General features: G+C 39.8%; 1 protein-coding gene across 2 annotated transcripts; it reads left to right on the top strand.

Moving 5' to 3' along the window:
* The first annotated feature begins 6,757 nt into the window (after positions 1-6,757).
* Positions 6,758-18,054, top strand: LOC121995771 (tRNAse Z TRZ4, mitochondrial-like). 2 transcript variants are annotated; one of them, XM_042549537.1, is made up of 4 exons: positions 6,758-7,481; positions 8,212-8,301; positions 9,339-9,384; positions 17,835-18,054. In XM_042549537.1, exons 1-4 carry the CDS (start codon positions 7,311-7,313, stop codon positions 17,843-17,845), a joined length of 318 nt encoding a protein of 105 aa, XP_042405471.1. In that variant the 5' UTR covers positions 6,758-7,310; the 3' UTR covers positions 17,846-18,054. The 2 variants fall into 2 exon arrangements, with proteins under 2 accessions (XP_042405471.1, XP_042405470.1); XM_042549536.1 differs by lacking the exon at positions 17,835-18,054 and adding an exon at positions 9,548-9,813.
* Positions 18,055-19,897: the final 1,843 nt, after the last annotated feature.

The following is a 19,897-nucleotide window of genomic DNA, read 5'->3' as shown; positions in this document are numbered from 1 at the left end:
ATTATTTTCATAACTCTCAGTTTTACTAGTATTTTCAAAAGTTTGGAAATAGTTTAGGATTTTCCCCTTAGAAAATATGTACCCCTAGGTTTCAGCTAGAGTATCTCACAAGCACAATAGGAATACCTTGCTTGTGTATGACAAACACTTAAAATGATGTGAGATGCATAGGGTACTGCCTGGACTTCAGAATACTTATGTTTGTGCATCAACATAAGTTTGGGCAATAAATACCAAAACTAAATTAATCAAATTAAGTTATTCATGGTTAGTCAAACTAACTTGACCACTTATTTAATTTTACTAACCAAGTGAAAGCTACTACCTCATGGTAAAACAGCTAGTAGCTAAAGGTTAGACATTTTGTTAGGAGAGAAAAATGTTTATATTGAAGTTTTTTTTTACTTTAAACACTCATGCTTGGGCTCTAGGACACTAAAATTTTTTTGGCATTAATCCAGGGGGAATGAAAATTTAAAATTTAAAAAAAAAAATTTAAGTTAAACTCTTTTCTTTGAAAAGTTAAAGTTTTTTTTTAAAGTTAAACTATTTTCTTTAAAAAGTTAAAGTTTTTTTAAAGTTAAACTCTTTTATTTGAAAAGTAGAAGTTTTTTAATTTTCAAAGTTAAACATCCTTTTTAAAATGTTAAAATTTTTTAATTTCAAAATTGTTTCTCTCTTCTTTGGAAACTTCAAACTAAGCTTCTCCATCTTTTAAAGCTAACTAAGGTTTTATCAAAATCTTTTTAAACTAAGTGTTATAAAGCTTAATATAGACTAAGTGTTTTATTCTTCAAAACTTAGTGTTTTTCAAAACTTTTAAAATCTTTGTCTGTTTAAAAGTATTTTCAACTCTCTCAAAAGTATTTTTGATATATGTCTGATACGGGTTATGATAGGTCTGCCTGGCGAGTGAAAGAGGGGTTTAGTGTTAGGACCTTCGGATGCGGCTAGAGAGGGGGGGTGTGAATAGCCGACCCCAAATTCTCGTTTCTTCCTACAATTTGAGTTAGCCCAGCGGAAATAAAAAGTAGAAACGAAAATGGAGAAGATCAAACCTCAAACATGACGATATAACGAGGTTCGGAGATGATACTCCTACTCCTCGGCGTGTCCGTAAGGTGGATGAATCCTATCAATCCGTCGGTGGATGAGACCCCGGAAAATCGGCTAATGAAAACTCCTTTTGGGTGGAGAAACCTCGCCACAATTTTCTCTTGCAACAGCAAGATCAGAGTACAAGAAATACAGCAAGAAGCCAAGAACAATATGAATGTAAAAACACTGGTTTGCTTGCCTTCTCGTCGACTGTTGATGAAGCAGCAACTTCACGGATGCCAACCACAGCAGCAACTGATCAGTTAGAAACCCAGCCAAGGGAAGCTCACACGAAGCTTCAGCAATGGAGAACTCAGCAAAGCTCAGATCGCAAGGAACAAGAACAAGTCCTCTCTTCCCTGTAGTGTCCCTCTTATATGAACCTGCGAAGAAGAAGACACAGAAAGAAATCTAGCCGTTGTGACTCAACGGCTAGACCTGGACCGATCAGGCTCCACCCTGATCGATCCAGGAAGGATCTGATCGGTCAGGGGGCCGATCAGGCCCTACGCTGATCGGTCCCCAGACCGATCCTAACTCTCACAGAGAGTTAGTTGCGATCCCTGATCGGTCTGTGGACCGATCAGGCCCTAGGCTGATCGGTCCACAAACCGATCCCCTCTCCTTTCTCCAAAGACCGAACGCTACTGTTTGGTTACTGATCGGTCTGGCGACTGATCAGATAACCACAGTGTATCACTGGATCGGTCAGCAGACCGATCCAGATACCCATAGTATCACTGGATCGGTCAGCAGACCAATCCAATTTCCCAGCCTTAAACCTAAAGCCTTCCTGATCTAGAGAACGAGCTATCGAGCCCTCTCTGACCTAGTCCGGAGAATGAGCTACCGAGCCTTCTCCAACTTCATCCGGTCTAGAGAACGAGCTACCGAGCCCTCTCTGACCTAGTCCGGAGAACGAGCTACCGAGCCCTCTCTGACCTAGTCCGAGAACGAGCTACCGAGCCCTCTCCGACTCCATCCAGTTCAGAGAACGAGCTATCGAGCCCTCTCTGACCTAGTCCAGAGAACGAGCTACCGAGCCCTCTCTGACCTAGTTCGGAGAACGAGCTACCGAGCCCTCTCCGACTCCATCCAGTCCAGAGAACGAGCTACCTAGCCCTCTCCGACCTCCCATGCCAAGCTTCCATACTTGGACTTTTCCCGTGCCAAGCTCCCTGCTTGGACTTTTCCGTGCCAAGTCTCCATACTTGGACTTTTCCCGTGCCAAGCTCCCTGCTTGGACTTTTCCGTGCCAAGTCTCCATACTTGGACTTTTCCCGTGCCAAGTCTCCATACTTGGACTTTTCCCGTGCCAAGTTCCTGCTTGGACTTTTCCGTGCCAAGTCTCCATACTTGGACTTTTCCCGTGCCAAGCTCCATACAAGTCTCCATACTTGGACTTTTCCCGTATCAGGTCAACTCAAGTCGGGTCAACCAGGTCAACCTTGACCAAAGGTTGCACCCACAATCCCCCAAGTTCCTATTCTTGTCAAACATCAAAATACAACTTCTCTATTCTTGTCAAACATCAAAATATACCTCGAATCAGGTCAACTCGAGTCGGGTCACCCAGGTCAACCTTGACCTAAGGTTGCACCAACATTTAGGTCAAGAAAGATAGGAGGAGTATGTGGCCGGTCGAGTGAAGGTCGGGTGAGCACCCACGTGCTCATATATGCTCGGTCGGGCAAAGCTCACCCGAGCATAAAGGCATTTAGCCTTATATATTATTTTCAACATATTACCGACCAACCGAAGGTCGAGCGAGCACCCATGTGCTCATATATGCTCGGCCGAGTAAAGTTTGCCCGAGCATAAAGACATTTAGCCTTGTATATGATTCTCAGCATATTATCGCCCGACTAAATGCCGAGCAAGCACGCACGTGCTCATATATGCTCGACCGGGCAAAGCCCTTCCAAGAATAAAGGTATTTAGCCTTATATATGATTTTCAACATGTTACCGACCGACCGAAGGCCGAGTGAGCACCCACGTTCTCATATAAGCTCAGCCGGGCAAAGTCCGCCTGAGCATAAAGGTATTTAGCCTTATATATAATTCTCAGCATGTTACCGGCCGACCAAAGACCGAGTGAGCACTCATGTGCTCATAGACGCTCAGCCGGGCAAAGCCCGCCCAAGCGTAAAGACCCTTAATCTTATGTATGACCTCTAGTATATTATCGGCTGACCAAAGGCCGAGCGAGAACCCACATGCTCATATATGCTCGATCGAGCAAAGCCCCACCGAGCATAAAGGCATGACTCTCAACATGTTACCGGCTAACCGAAGGTCGAGCGAGCACCCATGTGTTCATCTATGCCCGGTCGGACAAAGTCCGCCGGAGCATAAAGGTACTTAGTTTTATATATGATTCTTAGCAAGCAGGTACCAATGAGCTCATATATGCAGCTGGCCTTAACGGCCGACCGAGACATGACCAACAAGAGATATTCTTAACATGTACGACCGACTTGAATGACCGATCGAGACACAGCCAACATATGATATTCTTATTATAAATGTGATTGGTTTAAAGGACCAGCTGAAAATATAATAGCCTAGCAGATTTGGCGAGAAATATCTTGTATAAGCTTCTTTAATTACAATGGCATGCCCCTCATCACAAATATAAGTCACAAACGACAAAAGAGGTACATCTGGGGTACAAAAAAGATTCCTTAAAGGATTATTGAATGAAGTACATAAGATGACTTCATCTCCTAACAAACCCTAACAAACCAAGAACTACTTCACGACTACGAAAGTCACATTAGGTAGTATAAAAAGAGGGATCCTCTCCGTAGGCAAGGTACGCAAGTTCTAACATCTAAACTCTGTTTCACTTCAATTACTGTTCTTCTTCTTTTCTTCCACCTTTGAGAGAGAACCTGACTTGAGCGTCGGAGGACCTAGCCAAGGATCCCCACCCTAGTCGTGGGCCACTAACGCTTTGTTGGTTTGTCTTGTTGTGCATAGGATTGCGAAGGGCTTCTTCCAGATCTCTAGGAGGTTATTTTCATCAGGATCACGGAGGACTTCTTCCAGATCTCTAGGAGGTTATCTTCATCAGGTATCGTTGTTCATCAGAGCCAACGCTCGTCTTTGCATATTTCAGACAAGATCAATGTCAAAGGGGGAGAGAAGCTAAAGTTAAGAAAAAAGGATAAACTTAAGGAGGAGCTAATAGACAAAATTAACTTATTCTAGATTCTGCATGTCTTTAGACTTTACATTTTTGTTCATACTTATTGCTATATATTTTACTTAACTTTGAATTGTGTTGTCATAATCAAAAAGAGAGAGATTATTGGTGTGGGTAGCATCAGATGATCGAACCTGTGTTTTGATAATGGCAAAGGGTTTAAAGTTAAGTTATTTTGTGATCTAACAAGTGTTGAACCAAGTGTGCAGGAAAGTCCGCAAAAGTCCTAGTGATTCTAGGCAGGTGGAAAATCCTAGGGCGTGGTAACCCTTGGTTCTAGGGGGTGGAAAATCTTGGCGGGTTGAGCACTTTGGGCAAAACCCTAGAGTTAGGGACTCTAGGTGAAAATCTTGGTGGTCGCGAACTAGATGGAAGACTGGACGGATCGGGGATCGGACGTCCAGCAGAAAAGTCCTGAAGACTCAGACGTTGAGCAAAAGTTCAGTCAGTCTGGAGGACCGATCTAACAAAAGGTAAACTATCCTGAGAGGAGTAAATGAGGGCACGTTCCCCGATGAGGGAACAGTAGGTGTCGGTTCGACCTACAGTTTCAGTGAAACTCAAAGTTAGAACTGGACAATCCGGAGACTATCAAAATAATTTATTATTTTATATTTTATTATGTTAACTCTATTTTACATGGTATGTTTGGTATTTTGGACTAACGTATCTTGCAGGAAGTGAAAAGGACTTAAAAGGCTCGGATGAATAGTATCTGAGGCGCCTCCGGGGTTGTTGGAGGCACCTCGGGTGGTTTAGATGAAGGCTCCATTCAACAAGGCACGAAGGCGCCTTCAAGGAGCTTAAAGGCGCCTTGGATGCTGGGTGAAAGGAGCCTTCCATGGAGCTTGAAGGTGACTTCGAAGAGATAGAGTTCGTAGAAAGCAGACCTTATCGGCGATCAAAGCTATGGGGATAAAGTCTTAGCTGGAGGCGCCTTCCATGGAGGTTATAGGCGCCTTCAACAACCTATATAAGGCTGGTTCAAGCAGATGCACCATAACTCTTGATCTTCGCATTCTTTCTACTGCACGCTGCTTAAAAGACGATCTGATGAAGCCGTAACGTGACTCCGACAATCGGAAGCCTGAAATTCCTTGTTCTTAGTTGTCGGTATACTTTCAATTATACTTTAATTATTGTACTTGTAATTTCTGAATTGATTAGTGGATTGCCCATCGAAAGTAATATCACGTGCGGGCCTTAGAGTAGAAGTCGCTATAGACTCCGAATCAAGTAAAAGAAAAGTGTTAGTGCTTGTGTTGTTTTGCTTCTGCTCTATTTCTATCTTACGCTTCGCTACTCTGTACTTTCCAAAAAGCGTGAAAAAGCCACGAGCGCTATTCATCCCCCTCGATCCTATAGTAAAGATGTTAAGGAGGGGGGGGGGGGGGGGGGGGGAATAGCCTTTTTTAAAAATTGCGAACTAAAGCAAAGTTACCTAGCAGAATAATAAAAGAAGGAAACAAGAAGGAAGAGGGCAAACCAAGCACTAACACAAGTGATTTTTTACTTGGTTCAGAGCATCTGATGACTCCTACTACAAGGCCCGCACTCGTCGAGTGCTTTCATTGAGCAATCCACTAATAGTTCGAATGGTTACAAATTAAGTACAGGAACTATATATGAAAATTACCGATAACAAAGAAAACTAAGTAAAGTTGAAGTCCGGTTGTCGGTGGAGCGTTGTAGCATCGTCGGAGCCTTTTTGAAGTAGCGCATGAGAATAAAAGTTGTAGCAGTTGGTGTTGTGAAGCTCTTGGTCGAAGGTCTTTATATAGGCTCATTCTGGGCACTTAGACCATGACGGTCGACGTGGCTCTGCTAGTCGACGAGCTCCACCTCAGCTTCTGGATGAGTTTTCGGGTTCGGGCGCCTGGATCGACTCTGGATGCCCAGATTGCTTAGGTGCCCACGGCACCCGCCCGGGCGAGCTAGTCCTAGCGCCCGGACTCCCCTTTTCTTCAGCAATTTCTTCCCTGCAAAAAGTGGCATTCCAAGCAATAGAAAATATATTTACCCTGCAAAACAGAGTTAGCACAACACAATAAAATAAGAGTACACTACAACAAATATGACTTTCCGCAGTGCATCATCAACGGCGCGCGGTTAGAGTGCATTGTTAATAATAGTTGTTACAGTGCGCCCAATTATGTGCGCTGCACATAGTATAATATTTATACAAACGACGACATGCAGAAAAAGTACACTGTTAATAAACTTTTCTACAACGTGCAGAGTGCATTGTTAAAATTTAATATTAACGACATACAAAATGCACTATTAATATTAGTATACTAATATTAATGACTGCATGTAAAAAATATACGCTGTCAATAATATTATTTATAACGTTATTAACATAAAATATTAATCATCTTTAGTTTTTTTTTATTTTTAAATCTTAAAATTCTTAGTCGAATTCTTCGGCCAAATCCCTAAAGCCACCCACGACTCCCTCTTCGTCAAAATTTTTCTATCGCGAGCCTTACTCCCTCTCCGCCGAAATCCTTCCTCTCTGCCGAAACCTTCCGCGCTCCGCCTCCCTCTCTGCCTCCGTGCTCTTCCTCCCTCTCTACCTCCGTGCTTCGCCTTCATCTCTGTCGTACTCCGCCTTCCTTGCTCCGCTCATCATTGCCCAAAATCGCCGCAGGATAGCTACACCCTCGCACTCCACAAGGCCCTTATGTTCTTCAATGCCTAGCGATGCGAGTCCTCATAGATGGCCTCTTCGGAAAAAAAGGTTTTAACTGTATAAAAAATGTTCCTTTGCCCCTGATTTCTTTTGTAGCAAGGCTGATTCCCAAACACAACAATGTATTATGGAGGGGGAACTTTGGCTTGAGTGATGGCTTCTCCAATCATAAGTATGGGAAGAGTCTCATCCGTGGATTCTACGATGTCGGTGACGCCATCCAAGGTCAGACCTTTTATGAGGCAGAAGCCATGGAGGATGTGGCTAAGGCAGCGGCGGAGTTCTCAACCAGAGGTGGTGGGCGAGCATGCTAAGCGAACAGAGAAACCAGGGGAAAGTGTCGGAGATGGAGGAGAAGAAAGAAATATTAGAGTTTAACAAGAGACATGCGGAGGGGAGGGACAAGATCGATAAACAGAAGAACTTTCAACTAAAGATCCAGAAATTGAATCCTGTTAACACAATTTGCTACGTTCAGGTAAAAAATCTAATTTTTTCGTATCTTTTTTCTATCCAAGAACACTTAGGTTGTCTCAAACTATTGCTTCAAATAGGTTAAATCCCTCTTTTGAACCATTTATGCAATTGTGTAACTGAATTTTGAAGAGGAATGCATTATGCATAGTGGCTGTAATTGTAGTGTACCTCTATTGTTAAAAGTTTTTATTTGGTCCATTTGAATCAATTTACATTAAATCATCTTAACTTTAGACCCTATGATACCGTATTTGATGGCTTGTAATTTGTGTGGATTTTCTTAAACGATTTGTTTTGTAAGTGACAAACATTTTAGGTGCTGATTATATTCAAATTACATATATATGATATCATTATAGATTAATATTGATAGGTATATTTTGTATGTTTTGTGTCATGTGATTAAAATATTATTTTCCATCTAGTAGTGTGAATTAGATGTGTTAAAGAAATATACTTCATTGTATATATGATTCTCATTTTCATCAATATAATTTTTTAAAAAATATTATATATGCCTCCACATATTGCATATGCACTATGTAGTGGGTCTATTGCATATTGCTTGTATATGCCTTTGACTCGAGAGAAAAAATGTATATTTTGTCATGTATGGAACTATGTCTCCTCCTTACTGAGATATATTATTTTACAAATATAATGTATATCCATTTTACTTTTAAGTCTCAACTCTTTTGAAATTAGTTGCATGTTGGTGTTTTTTATTGTAGATCTTTGGAATTGGCATGGACACACGAGATACTTTGCTATCAGTCTTGTTATTTTTTGACAGACAAAGGTTCATCTTCAATGCTGCGGAGGTATGATAATCCTAAATGTAATAGTTAAACCTATTTGTGCTTCTAGTCCTTAAGTTAATAATAATTTGAGTGATCTTACAACATGTGATAATGATAACAATTAAAAAGGGATACTTCTGCTTAGAAGATAAAAGGAATTTTATAACTGAAAACTTGCTCATATAATCACTATGTTGTTGTATTTCTAATTAGTCTACTTCTACTGGTAAAAGGAATTTTATACTTCTACTTAGTCTTGTTATATTTCTAATTTCTGTGATTCTATACTTGTGTATTATGGAATAGCAACGCTATGTTGTTGCTTTATTTCCATTTCCTGTGGGACCGACATTAGGGGGCTGCTAAGGTAACGGATCTACCTTTTTTATTTCCATTTCCTACCATGAATACAAATAGAGGTAAGTAAATTTAGGAGAGGGCAAATTAAAAGAATAAATGCATACAGTTTTAACTTTTTAACATATCTGAACTTTGGAAGCATTCAAGAAAGTGATTAAGAAAAAATGGTTGATGATTAAATGAGATTAAGAAAGTTGTTTGTGCTTAGGAATTAGAAAGAGTATGGAACTTGAGAGGTGAGCAGAGGTCAAGGGTGTGCCTACTTAGGTGGGAAGGAGTTAAAGTATTGGAGAGAGAGGAAAAGCAATTAAATTTCCTTATCTATTGGGTTGAAGAAGAAAAAGTAAGAAGGAATGGAGCAACTTGGATCTCCTTTCCCTATTTCTGTTTCCATCCAAAAGTAGATCGAAGGGGAAATTTGCTAAGAAAGGTAGGCAACTCTTTTTCATGCTTCCTGCATGTATTCTAGTTTTAGTTTCAGCTCACAGGAATACTATCTGAGAGTTCTTATGGAGAAGGTGGATTGATAAATCTTGTGTAGAAATTTGCTAATCCTCATTCTCTTTCCATTGCATTTTATTCTTTTTTCTTGCATTATACTTTTGTTCTCTATATATTTATAATGCTTGGTAATTATTTCTTGTTTATGTTTGTGTTTTTATTGCTCATGTTAATAACTTACCTGTCTTTCTTTGTAGTTGGGGGCATCAAGCCGATCAGACTTTAATTGTAAAAGAACGGAAGGTTAGTGAGTGCCCCTCTCTGTCAAAATCTTTTTCTGTTATGTTATCAATGTGTTTCCAACTCCCTTTGTTTCAGAATAAGGAAATTATCGTTTGATTCTTTTCATACACATGAATCAATGGTTGGTTATTTAATGTTAACTTATGTCATTTGATTCATGTAGGACTAGTCTCATGAATGTTAGCTTGTGAGAACAAAGTGGTCTATTAATGTTGGACTATTTTATGTATTCCAATACAAGAGAGTTAGAAGAACCAACACAACAATCAGAAATCAATTATGTGGACTTTGAACTACTTACACTATTTCAGAGAGGCATAAAAGGAGAGAAAAGGCTTGCTGCTCATAATTTGTTTATCTTATCAACCTGTAACACAATTATTCTTATTGGAAAGAAAAATTATATGATATTTATTTATTTTATTTTTATATGCCTGTAACACAATTATTCCTTTAGTGATAAGTGTATGATATTGATAATTATATGTGTGATATATATATTTTTTATTTTATATGCAACTAATCGCAGCGCGCGGTTGTGCGTTATGAATGATATTAACTACAGCGCGCAGCTGCGCGCTGCAAATGCAATTTACCGCAACGTGCAGTTGCATGCTGCAAGTTCAATTTACCGCAGCACGTGGTCGCGCGCTGCGAATGTAATTTACCGCAACACGCGGCCACGCGCTGCGAATGTGTTTTAACTTTTAACAGCATGAAGTTGTGCAGCATGTGATGTGCGCTGCAGATAGCATAACTGCATGCTGCAACAAGTCATTTTTGTTGTAGTGGTAGTAATTAGATCATGTCTCCCCGAGATCAGGATCTAATCAAGGTCTTAACTTAGTTTCCCAAATAGACCTAAACTGGACCGACGCCTACAGTTCCCTCAACAGAAAATGCGTCCTCACTGAATCTCTCCTTCAGTTGCTTACCTTTATTTATCAACTGTAGTCACCTGACTTGTCTTTGAACCACTAGGTCTTCCCGCCAGTTGTCAGGTCCATAGATTCAACTGGATTTCGGTCAGTTGTCAGGTCCCGCAGACTCAACCAGACTTCCCGCCAGATATCGGGCCCCATGGATCTAATTGGATTTTAGCCTAGTGGCAAGGCCTTCAGACTAGTCAACTCCTGCACACTTGGTAAGATAATTAAACCACAAAACACTCTAACTTTAAATCCCTTATCATTCATTAAAATCTGAATTAGATCATTAATGCAAATTGCACCAACATAGACTTCACCTTTGCCAATATCACACTTGGTCTTTCCTTGCACATGTCACATGCATACTTAACATCGCATATCAAATTTAGATGCAAACCCTAACTTAAACCCTTTGCCCAAACATCAAAATCTAATGGTACACCGATTACTCCAACAATTATAACTGCAATGAAGAAAGACACAACAAAGATAACTGCCCTACACTGAAGGACAAAGGAGCAAGAAAATATAAACATAAGAACCTCAAAGCAACAAGGGACGAGTCATCCTCAGAAGAGTCTGAGCATGAGGAGTATGCCAGAATAGCACTGATGGCAAGTTATCAATAATTGAGCTTCGATGAAGGAGGAGCGATTTATGAAGAAAGCAACAATGAAGGAGGAGAATCAAACTACGAATCTAACACCACGGTAAGTGTGGTATGACTTCTACCTCTTGAACAGTTATATGATGGTATTAAATGTATGTCAAGATCATTGTTCAAATTAAGGTCTAAGTATGTTAAATTAAAAAAGGATAACCTTGATCTAAAAATTAAATTAGTAACATCTTGTCCGTTAGAACATTTTGATAAAGTTCAAACAAAAAATAGAAAACTAAAAGAGCAAATAGATTTGTTGAAAATGGACTCTGCATGCTTTAATTTGAATTTCTCACAAATTTCGTATTCTAGAAATATTAGAGGGCTTAATTGGAATTTTAGATATTATAGGGACCAAATTATAAAAGTAGATAGAAATTACATTCCTAAAAAATAATTGATAAATCTAGTAGATAGAAACTTATTTTGGGTTCTCAAATCATATTTAGTCTTAGTAAATTGATTTATGCATACAAAATAATAAAATAAAATCTAGTTTAATTTTATTATTGTTTGCAAAATTGATTATTTTATATACCTTATATTTATTTTTTGTATTGCATTTTTTTAATTAAAAATAAAGACATTATCTACTTATAGAAATATTTTTGAAATTTTTTGACCATTATATTATTTTTTTTCAAAAATGGAATTTTAACAGTTAAAAAACATTTTCAAATTTTGATTTTCAAAATCATAATTTTTCTGTGATAATGAATTATGTTTTATGTTTGAATAAAAATTTAAGAGTTTTTTCAACAATTATATAATTTTTTATGAATTTTTTTATCAACAAAGGAAATTCTAAAATTAAAAATATTTTGAAGATTAATTTTGTAGAACTTGATTTTTTTTTAGAAAATTATTGTTGTATTATGAATATTGAGAAAAATCGGCCAGATTTTTATGACTCAAAAATTATTTTTAAATATTTAATTTTGAAAATAAATTTATCTATTTAAAAATATTTATTGTCATTCAAATAAAATATTTTGTCCATGAAAATTTTTAATATGTTTTTTTCAAGACTTTAAAATAAAATTTAAATTATTTTTACCAAAACTGTGGATTAATCGATAAACTTTATTTTATTTGAAAATTAATTTCGATAAAAATAGATATAACTCAAAACTCTATCAAGAAGCCCTAGAAAAAGTTTTTTTCACTAATATATTTTTGATGTGATTAAAGGGGGAGAAATTTAGGGATTAAGTTTGGGGGAGGTGGTATAAACTTTTTCTTAATTTAATTGCAAATTTTTATACTAAATTACAAATTTATTTGTTTAAATTATTTTATTATTTGTTATAACTATAACTTAACTTGGGTTGATGCACATAAAAAGGGGAAGATTATAAGTACCTGTGATAAGTTTTGATGTAATCAATCGAATTAAGTTAGGCTCTGCGATTTGATGTCTTGTGTCTAAGTGTGCATGGACTTAGGAATACAAGAAGTAAAGCGGAAAATGCAATGAGCGAGAAGGATGACAAGAGGAGCGAGTCGATGGGCTCAGTGCTTTCGAGGGATGAGGAGCTGCGGAAGAATACATCGACAGACGAGAAGGACGAGCACGACTCTTCCGAGGGACGAAAAGCCAGGGAGGAAAACTTCTCAAGGAGAAAATAGAAGTTAAGTTCGGGTGAGCTCAACTTTGGAAAACTGAAAGATCACCCATGCAATCAGACAAAGTCAACATCAGAAGTTGACTTCGTTCGGGCGCCTGGACTTGCTCCAAGCGTCTGGACAGTCCCGACCACATCAACGAGCAGTTGTAGTAAGGATCAGAACTAGAGTCCAAGTCAGTAGACTCTAGGTGCCCGGACCAGGTCCAAGTGCCCGAGAAGCGATAATCTTTAGATAAAGAAGCCATTGCGTAGTGGATTGGATCAACCCAGTCTAGGTGCTCGGACCAGGTCCAGATGCCCAGAAGGTGCCATGTCAGCCAACAGCTAATCTCTACCAATGGGCTATAAATAAAGCCCTGGTCCTCGAAGTTTAATAACACACTTTGTACTTTTACTTTGTAATTCGGTTTTCATCTTGTTTGTGCTTAACTGTTGTAAGATGCTACTCTGCTTTCAACAAAGGAGATTTTAGTAAACTTTCATCGCCTTGGATTAACAACCTCCATGTTTGTAACCAAGTAAATACTTCTGCCTCTTTTTTACTTTTGTTTATGTTTTTATTTTGAACTAACATGTGTTCTTTACTAATATAAAATACCATAAATAGCGAATAATGATAAGGGAATTTTTCAAAAAATTTTGAATTTTTTCTGAAATTTTTTGGAGACCGTAAGGTGTAGGTTACGGGGATCAATTATGGATCCCGGGAAAGCCTGTTTAAGTTACCCCATTTAAGCGAGGAAAAGTTTGATTTCTTTTACTTTTTGTTTTTGTTTTTCTTTCTTTTATTTTTCTCCGCCGTTTCCTTCTCCCCTCACACATGCCCTAACCAGCGCCGTAAACCGCCGCACTCCCTCGTGATTTAAGCGTCACCGATCTCTTCCTCTTCTCCTTCTTCCTCCTCGAGCCCTAGATCCTCCCTCACTCTCTAGCGCCGGCCAAGCTTCCGTTTCCCCATCTCTTCCTCCATTTCCGGCCGAGCAGCGCCGAAAGTTTCCCTTTCTCTCCCGTCGCCCCGGTTGCAACGGTCGACACCGGTCGCCAGCCGTTGATCCCTTAGTCTTAGCGTCGCCGCCCTTCCCCTCTTCGGATCTGCGCACTGACGTCGACCGCCATGCCCTAGTCTTCCTTCTCGCCGCGAGCCACAATGTTGAGTGCGTCCCCTCTGCTCTAGGTCGCCAACCCCGACGCCCTTGTCACGCCTACTAGCACTGTCACCGACCACCAAGTCCGACCCAGCGCCGCCGTCGACCTTGTGCCCTAGCGTCATGCCCTAGATTTCTTCTTGTTGTCGGATCCAAACAAGACAGCAGTGAGGTGAGCAGCTTATCTTTGTTGTTTCTATGTATTAGATCACTGGTTGTAGTACTCTTTCTATTTGAGGTTGGGTTACAGATTCAATCAGTAGCACTTGAACCTCTTAAATCACGGCAAGTGCTGATTTTTGGATATTTTGATTTAGGGATCAGTAATTCCAGGTAGTTATGGCCAGAAATTTTGGCAGTAGGTTCCTCAGGATTGGAGCAGCTGCTTACTTTGAAATTCAGCAGGAAACAACCCTTCACCCGCAGCAAGAACGACTGTGAATTGAGGTAAGGTGTAGGGTTTTGATCTTGTTGTTGATGATTGATAGATAGGTTAATAACTAATGTTAACCTAGGTATATGTATTGAATTAGGGATAAAATTGGATTACTAGATGGTTAGATTGATCAGGGTTTTATCCTAATTTAGCCTTAAGGATTTTATTTAGCTATACATTTGAGTTAGCTAAATAAAATATATTTATATTGGTGACACAGGACTTTGACGCGAGACGAGCATCTCAACGTCGGATTTAGACTAGATTGGATTTTTTGATTGGAGGCAAGTACCTTGACTTATCTTTTGATATGTCATGTTGATATGCTTAGTAGATTTTAACAAGTAGTGATAATTATGTTTTATATTTGCATCGGTATGTCATTATCCATTACCTGTGCATGTTTTGATTGTTACTTGTTTAGCATTCATGTTTATACCCTTCAGATTATTTATGATCATAGAGGTAATGACATATCATGTCTTTTGATATACCGGACTAGGTTTTTTTATCATACCTGACATGTGTACCTTAGATCTTCGGATTTGACCCATTGACGCTAGGGTACACATTATATATATATATATATATATATATATATATATAGGTTCAGGATATTGTCATGCTTAGTGTCATGCATCATCTCGTATGATTGCATGCTGCGCGATTGTCGGCTCCATTGTTGTTGAGCACATCGCCAGTTACATGGATCTGCACACACCACCACTCATGGGTTAGTGGTATATCAGGTAGGGTGTGTGACAGCTATACTCTATAAGGCTCCGCTGGTCCACTCTTGGGGAGTGGTGACGCAGCGTGGTAGCCGGCAGACAGGTTGCTCTGTTAGGCTCCGCTGAGTAGTGGTGACGCGGCGTGGTAGCCGACATGACAGATTTGCTCTGTTTGGCTCCGTTGGTCCGCTCATGGGTAGTGTGACGCAGCGTGGTAGCCAGCAGGGATCCCTCTTCCGGATTGTCTCAGAGAGATGAGAGCATTGAGCTCCCCCACTTATGATTTGGGATAGGAGGATAGGTGTACTCCGACAACATCCCGTCCACTCGGTCACTCATCAGGAGCAGTGACGGCAGAGTGCACGGTTGCCACAACCCTACCCTCTCGGTCTTACCATCGTGTGTGAGACGACTGACTGGAGAGTAGGGGTAACTAGGACTGTAAAATACGGTACCCAAATAATAATTAAATAATAAGATTATTTGGGAAATAATCTTAACAGAATTTTTTTGGAATTTTTGGAAATTTTTCTGGATTTAATCGGAGCCCATATGACGAGTCTAAGAGGGGTGGATCGGTTAAGCTAGTTAAAGCCTGTTTGGAATACCCAGAGGTGGGAGTTGATTGAGAAACCAATCTAGGGTTTAATTGGAAAGCACCTAAGTTATAAATTCGAATTTCCCCGTGCCCTAGCTTCTCTCAACGCCGATCCTCTTCCCTAGCCCTCTCCCTCTCGCGACTCACCTCCCTCGCCGAGCTCAACCGACCCTCCTCGCGCGAACGCCAAGACGCCGTCGGCCCTCCTCCTCCCGCGAGCATCCGGACGCCGACGGCCTCTCCTCTTCCTCCCTGAGCCGTACGCCGCCCGGTCTTTTTTTTCCTCTCCCGAGCCGCACCGCCGAGCCCTCCTTTACTCTGGCAAGATTCTTCTCCTCCTCGTGCGAGCACCTCAGACACCACCCCTGCCCTAGCGTCGGTCGCCCGATCCACTGCCACCTCCGGCCACAACAAAAGCTATCCAGCAAGTTCATTCTCTATGTAGTTGCGAGATATGTGAGGTATGGTATAGAAATCTAGAAGAGGTTGAAATCCTTATTTATGAAGTTCATATGATTGAATCGATCGTGATTCATTTTTATCCAGTGTTGTGCTTGATTTAGTTCGACGTTTCTGTGTCGTTCTTGATCCGGAGGGTGTTCTTTTTTAGGGTGCTTTGGAATTGTGATTTTTGTGAAAGTTCTTGATGGATGGTGGCGTTAATGGGAGTTCCGTGTGGATCTGGGTTATTGATTGAATTCAACGATGCTGGTTTTATGATTCTGCATTGCTAGGATGTTGCGGATTTGGGTTTTCAATGTTGCCTATGTTTTATTCCATGAGGTTCTGTGCTGAATTGTTCGGAGAGTTTGTCATTGTGATTAGAAGGAATAAGTTTAAGTGTGGTAGTAGATGTTTTCATTGTTTCCTTAGGGTGCTTAGAGGTCTTCACTGTTCGCTTCTGGTACTTTGATGTTTTTCATTGATACCCTATGATATATGGCAAGTATATGCATTACTTGGAGTTTGAATTGTTGCCGAGTTTGTTTCTTTTGATGTTTCTTGGTCTTCTTGGCAGATTGGGTATTCGTAGCTTGAATTTGATGAAGTCTTTTATATTGGCAGATTTCCTTTATTTCCTTTATATATAAAGAATTATAGATTGAATTGAGTTAGCGGTGAGCTTGTGGTCTGATCTAGTAGGTTGAAGTATGAACCCAATATGTTTTTTCTCTGCTCTTGGTATTGGCTCTTGAAAGGTAGTTGGGAATTTTGATAGATTTGGGTGAATCGAGGTTCACAATTGGATTAGGATTTTTCCCTAATTAAGTTGAGTTTCGGTTTAGCTAGTGTCGTTATGAAATTAGCTAAATTATACATCACGTACTTTGCAGGACGTTGATTGAAGACGGTTGACATGATCTACATTTAAGGCGGGTATTTCTTGCTTTGTTCCTTTTAGTACTTTGACCTTGGTGCATGAACTATTGTTGATAAGAAATTATTTTTACCTTGACTGCACTCTTATTTTCCTGCGCTTGATACTTCCACGCAATCTTTGAGAAATTCGTTTCCATATCTATACAGTCTCTTTTTGTTGTCCATGATCAGTAGCAGACGTTAGATACCATGTTTGTATGCTTTGACTGTTGTTTATTTATGTACTATATATAGTACTAGAATGTACCCCATTCGATATATATATATATATACGACGTATTACGCTAACCGTAATTATCTCCATTACTCGATCTCGCGATCCCGCCTCGAGAGAGGGAAGCCGGTCAGTTTCTCACCTCGAGTGGTAGCTAGAGTACGAGCAGCAGGGACCCCGTCGCAGATGTAGCTAGTTAGCTACTATGCAACTGTCCCCTCGGCCATTCGTGTGAGTGGTAGCTGGAGTGGTGTACAGTCTGTCACTGACCCGACCTCTCAACCATACAGGGGTCATGGTGCGGAGAGGTGGGCAGGAGTGACCATCCGTGCATACGCGGTTGTTATTATATTTGTTTTGGCTGTTATTGTCTATGTATGCTGTTATTGCTTACTTACTGCTGTTGTTCACGTATGCTGATATGTTTACTTGTGTTGAGACATATTCTCATTGTAGATGTTTAGTCATTGGAATTTGTATATACCTTGCATATTACCTCTGTAGTATGAGCAGTACTGCAGCAGATTAGTACCAGTTCTGACCTACTATACATAGCCTAGTTTCAGGTATGAGCATTTATTTTGGTTCTAATATAGTATCTGCTATTTCTCTTATGAGACTGTATACTGTTGACACTCTCTACTTATATGTTATGTTCATGCACTATCTTATCTTTGCCCGCTGAGTTCCAATACTCACCACCCCACAAAATGATTTTCTTTCGCCAGGTAACAGGTAGATGAGTCATGGATGCTTGGAGAGATGTCGGCTGCTAGTCCTGGGTCCTACGTCACACTCGAGGATAGTTTTCGTTTTGGTTTTATTATCGTTTGGGGTGGTATATTGATTTTGTGTATTTGATTTTTCAATAAGTCGATGTGAGTTTTGGGTCAAGTCTGTAATGACAGGTATTTTGTTAGTATCGTTGTTAGTTTTATGTTCGTACCACTTTATGTCTTCCGCTGCTGTGTGTTTATTTTGTTCCAGCCATGTCGACTTATTAAACTGCGTGGTTGTGTTTATTTCATTTTTGTCCAGCCGGGTAGGCTGAGTATATTAAACTGCGTGTTATATTGTTTATATTTTGTATATATATTCCAGTCGAGTGTGGCTGAGGTATATTGATGATGTAGTAATGCTTCAGATTGTCACCCGTACAGGGGAGATGCTGCCGAAATTTCTTCGGACAGGGACTCCTCTGGGGCGTGACAAGGACATGTCATTAGCATCATACACATTTATGCATTTACTGATTGTGTTTGCTGCACTTATATGCTGCATTTGGATGGATGCATATGTTTGACATGCATACAGGATTTATGATACTCTCGGTCTAACGACATGACTATTCTGATAGGAGGCCCTGGTGAGTACAGTTCCCTTTAGCATTTTTTATTGTGCATTTCTAGCTTTTGTCCAGGAGACTGTACTCCATAGTTATTACATTTGTTATAGTTTATTATACATGTCAACTAGGTATCTGCTGATTTGTTGAACTCACCCCCGTGGATACTATCTCTTTCAGGTACCAGGTTGTTTATAGAGTCGCTTGGAGTATCCTGTCTGCTGGTCCCCATGTCACATCAGAAGACTTGTCTCTATTTTTGTTTATTTTTATTTTGGTATATGAATTTGTGTATTTATCTTTGTGTTCTGATTTTATTTTTGGAGTGTTGTTTTATTGTGTGGTGTAAACCTAGCCGACTAACAGTCTTTGTTTTTAGTTTATATGTGTTGTCCATTATATTTCTGCTGTGTTTGGTTTTGGTACAGCCAAGTGGGCTGCTAGATTTACATATAACTGCGTGGTTGTGTCTTTATTGTATCAGCCAAGTAGGCTGCATATAAACTGCATGGTTGTGTGTATATTCCAGCCGCCTATGGCTGAGGTATATTGTGTAATGGTTCAGATTGTCACCCGTACAGAGGAGATGCTGCCAGAATTTCCTCTGCCAAGGACTCCTTTAGGGCGTGACAATTTATTGGTATCAGAGCCAGGTTTACGAGTCTTATTTCCTGTGTTTCGGATTGCATGTTTTGTTTTCTCGATGTGACTTTTTTTCAGATTTTAGGAACAGGCAATGGCAGGACATCTCCAAGTTATAGGAGGTATGTTAATATATTGTTATCATATATTTCTGTTAGGGTATGCATTGTTGACTATGATAGTTATGACATGTATTAGCACTTTGTATTTAGTATATGTCTGGTTGTTGTAGCACATATTACATGTGATGGGTTAGCCACTGATCATGGTTGACCCTAATAGAGATCAAGGACTACAGTCTCTGGTGATGATTTTTCATATTATACCACTAGTAGTTTTAGCTTATGTTAGTACTAGTTGGTTAGGAGATGGAGGTACATGCCAGCCTTTGCTATTATTAGCTGGGTAGTGGATGGTACCTACATATTCATGTTGACTTAGCCAGTAGAATACCATTTTATCTTAGTTAATTTCATCAGTAGATAATTGATTTACTCTTGTTAGATCGGTCAGTAGAAGTCTGATTTACATTTGTTGATTTGGGTAGTCATGGATCGATATACCTTAGTTGCTTGTCGATGATTAATGTATTCTTGATTAGTTAGCAGATGACCGATTTAGTTTTGTTGGTCCGATCAGTAGGGGATTGTCATACTCTATTTTTAGAGGTTTGAATCTTTGGATTATTTGTGCTTAGTTAGGTATCTAGAGCACATTTGATTAATGGCTTGTAGTGACATGGAAAAGACATTGTCGATTTGGTCAGTCTATAGAGGATCGATGTATCCTACTCCATGGGTACTT

The sequence above is a fragment of the Zingiber officinale genome, chromosome 6A (genome assembly GCF_018446385.1).
Source record: "Zingiber officinale cultivar Zhangliang chromosome 6A, Zo_v1.1, whole genome shotgun sequence".
Taxonomy (NCBI): domain Eukaryota; kingdom Viridiplantae; phylum Streptophyta; class Magnoliopsida; order Zingiberales; family Zingiberaceae; genus Zingiber; species Zingiber officinale.
This window is presented reverse-complemented; position numbering and strand designations above follow the sequence as displayed.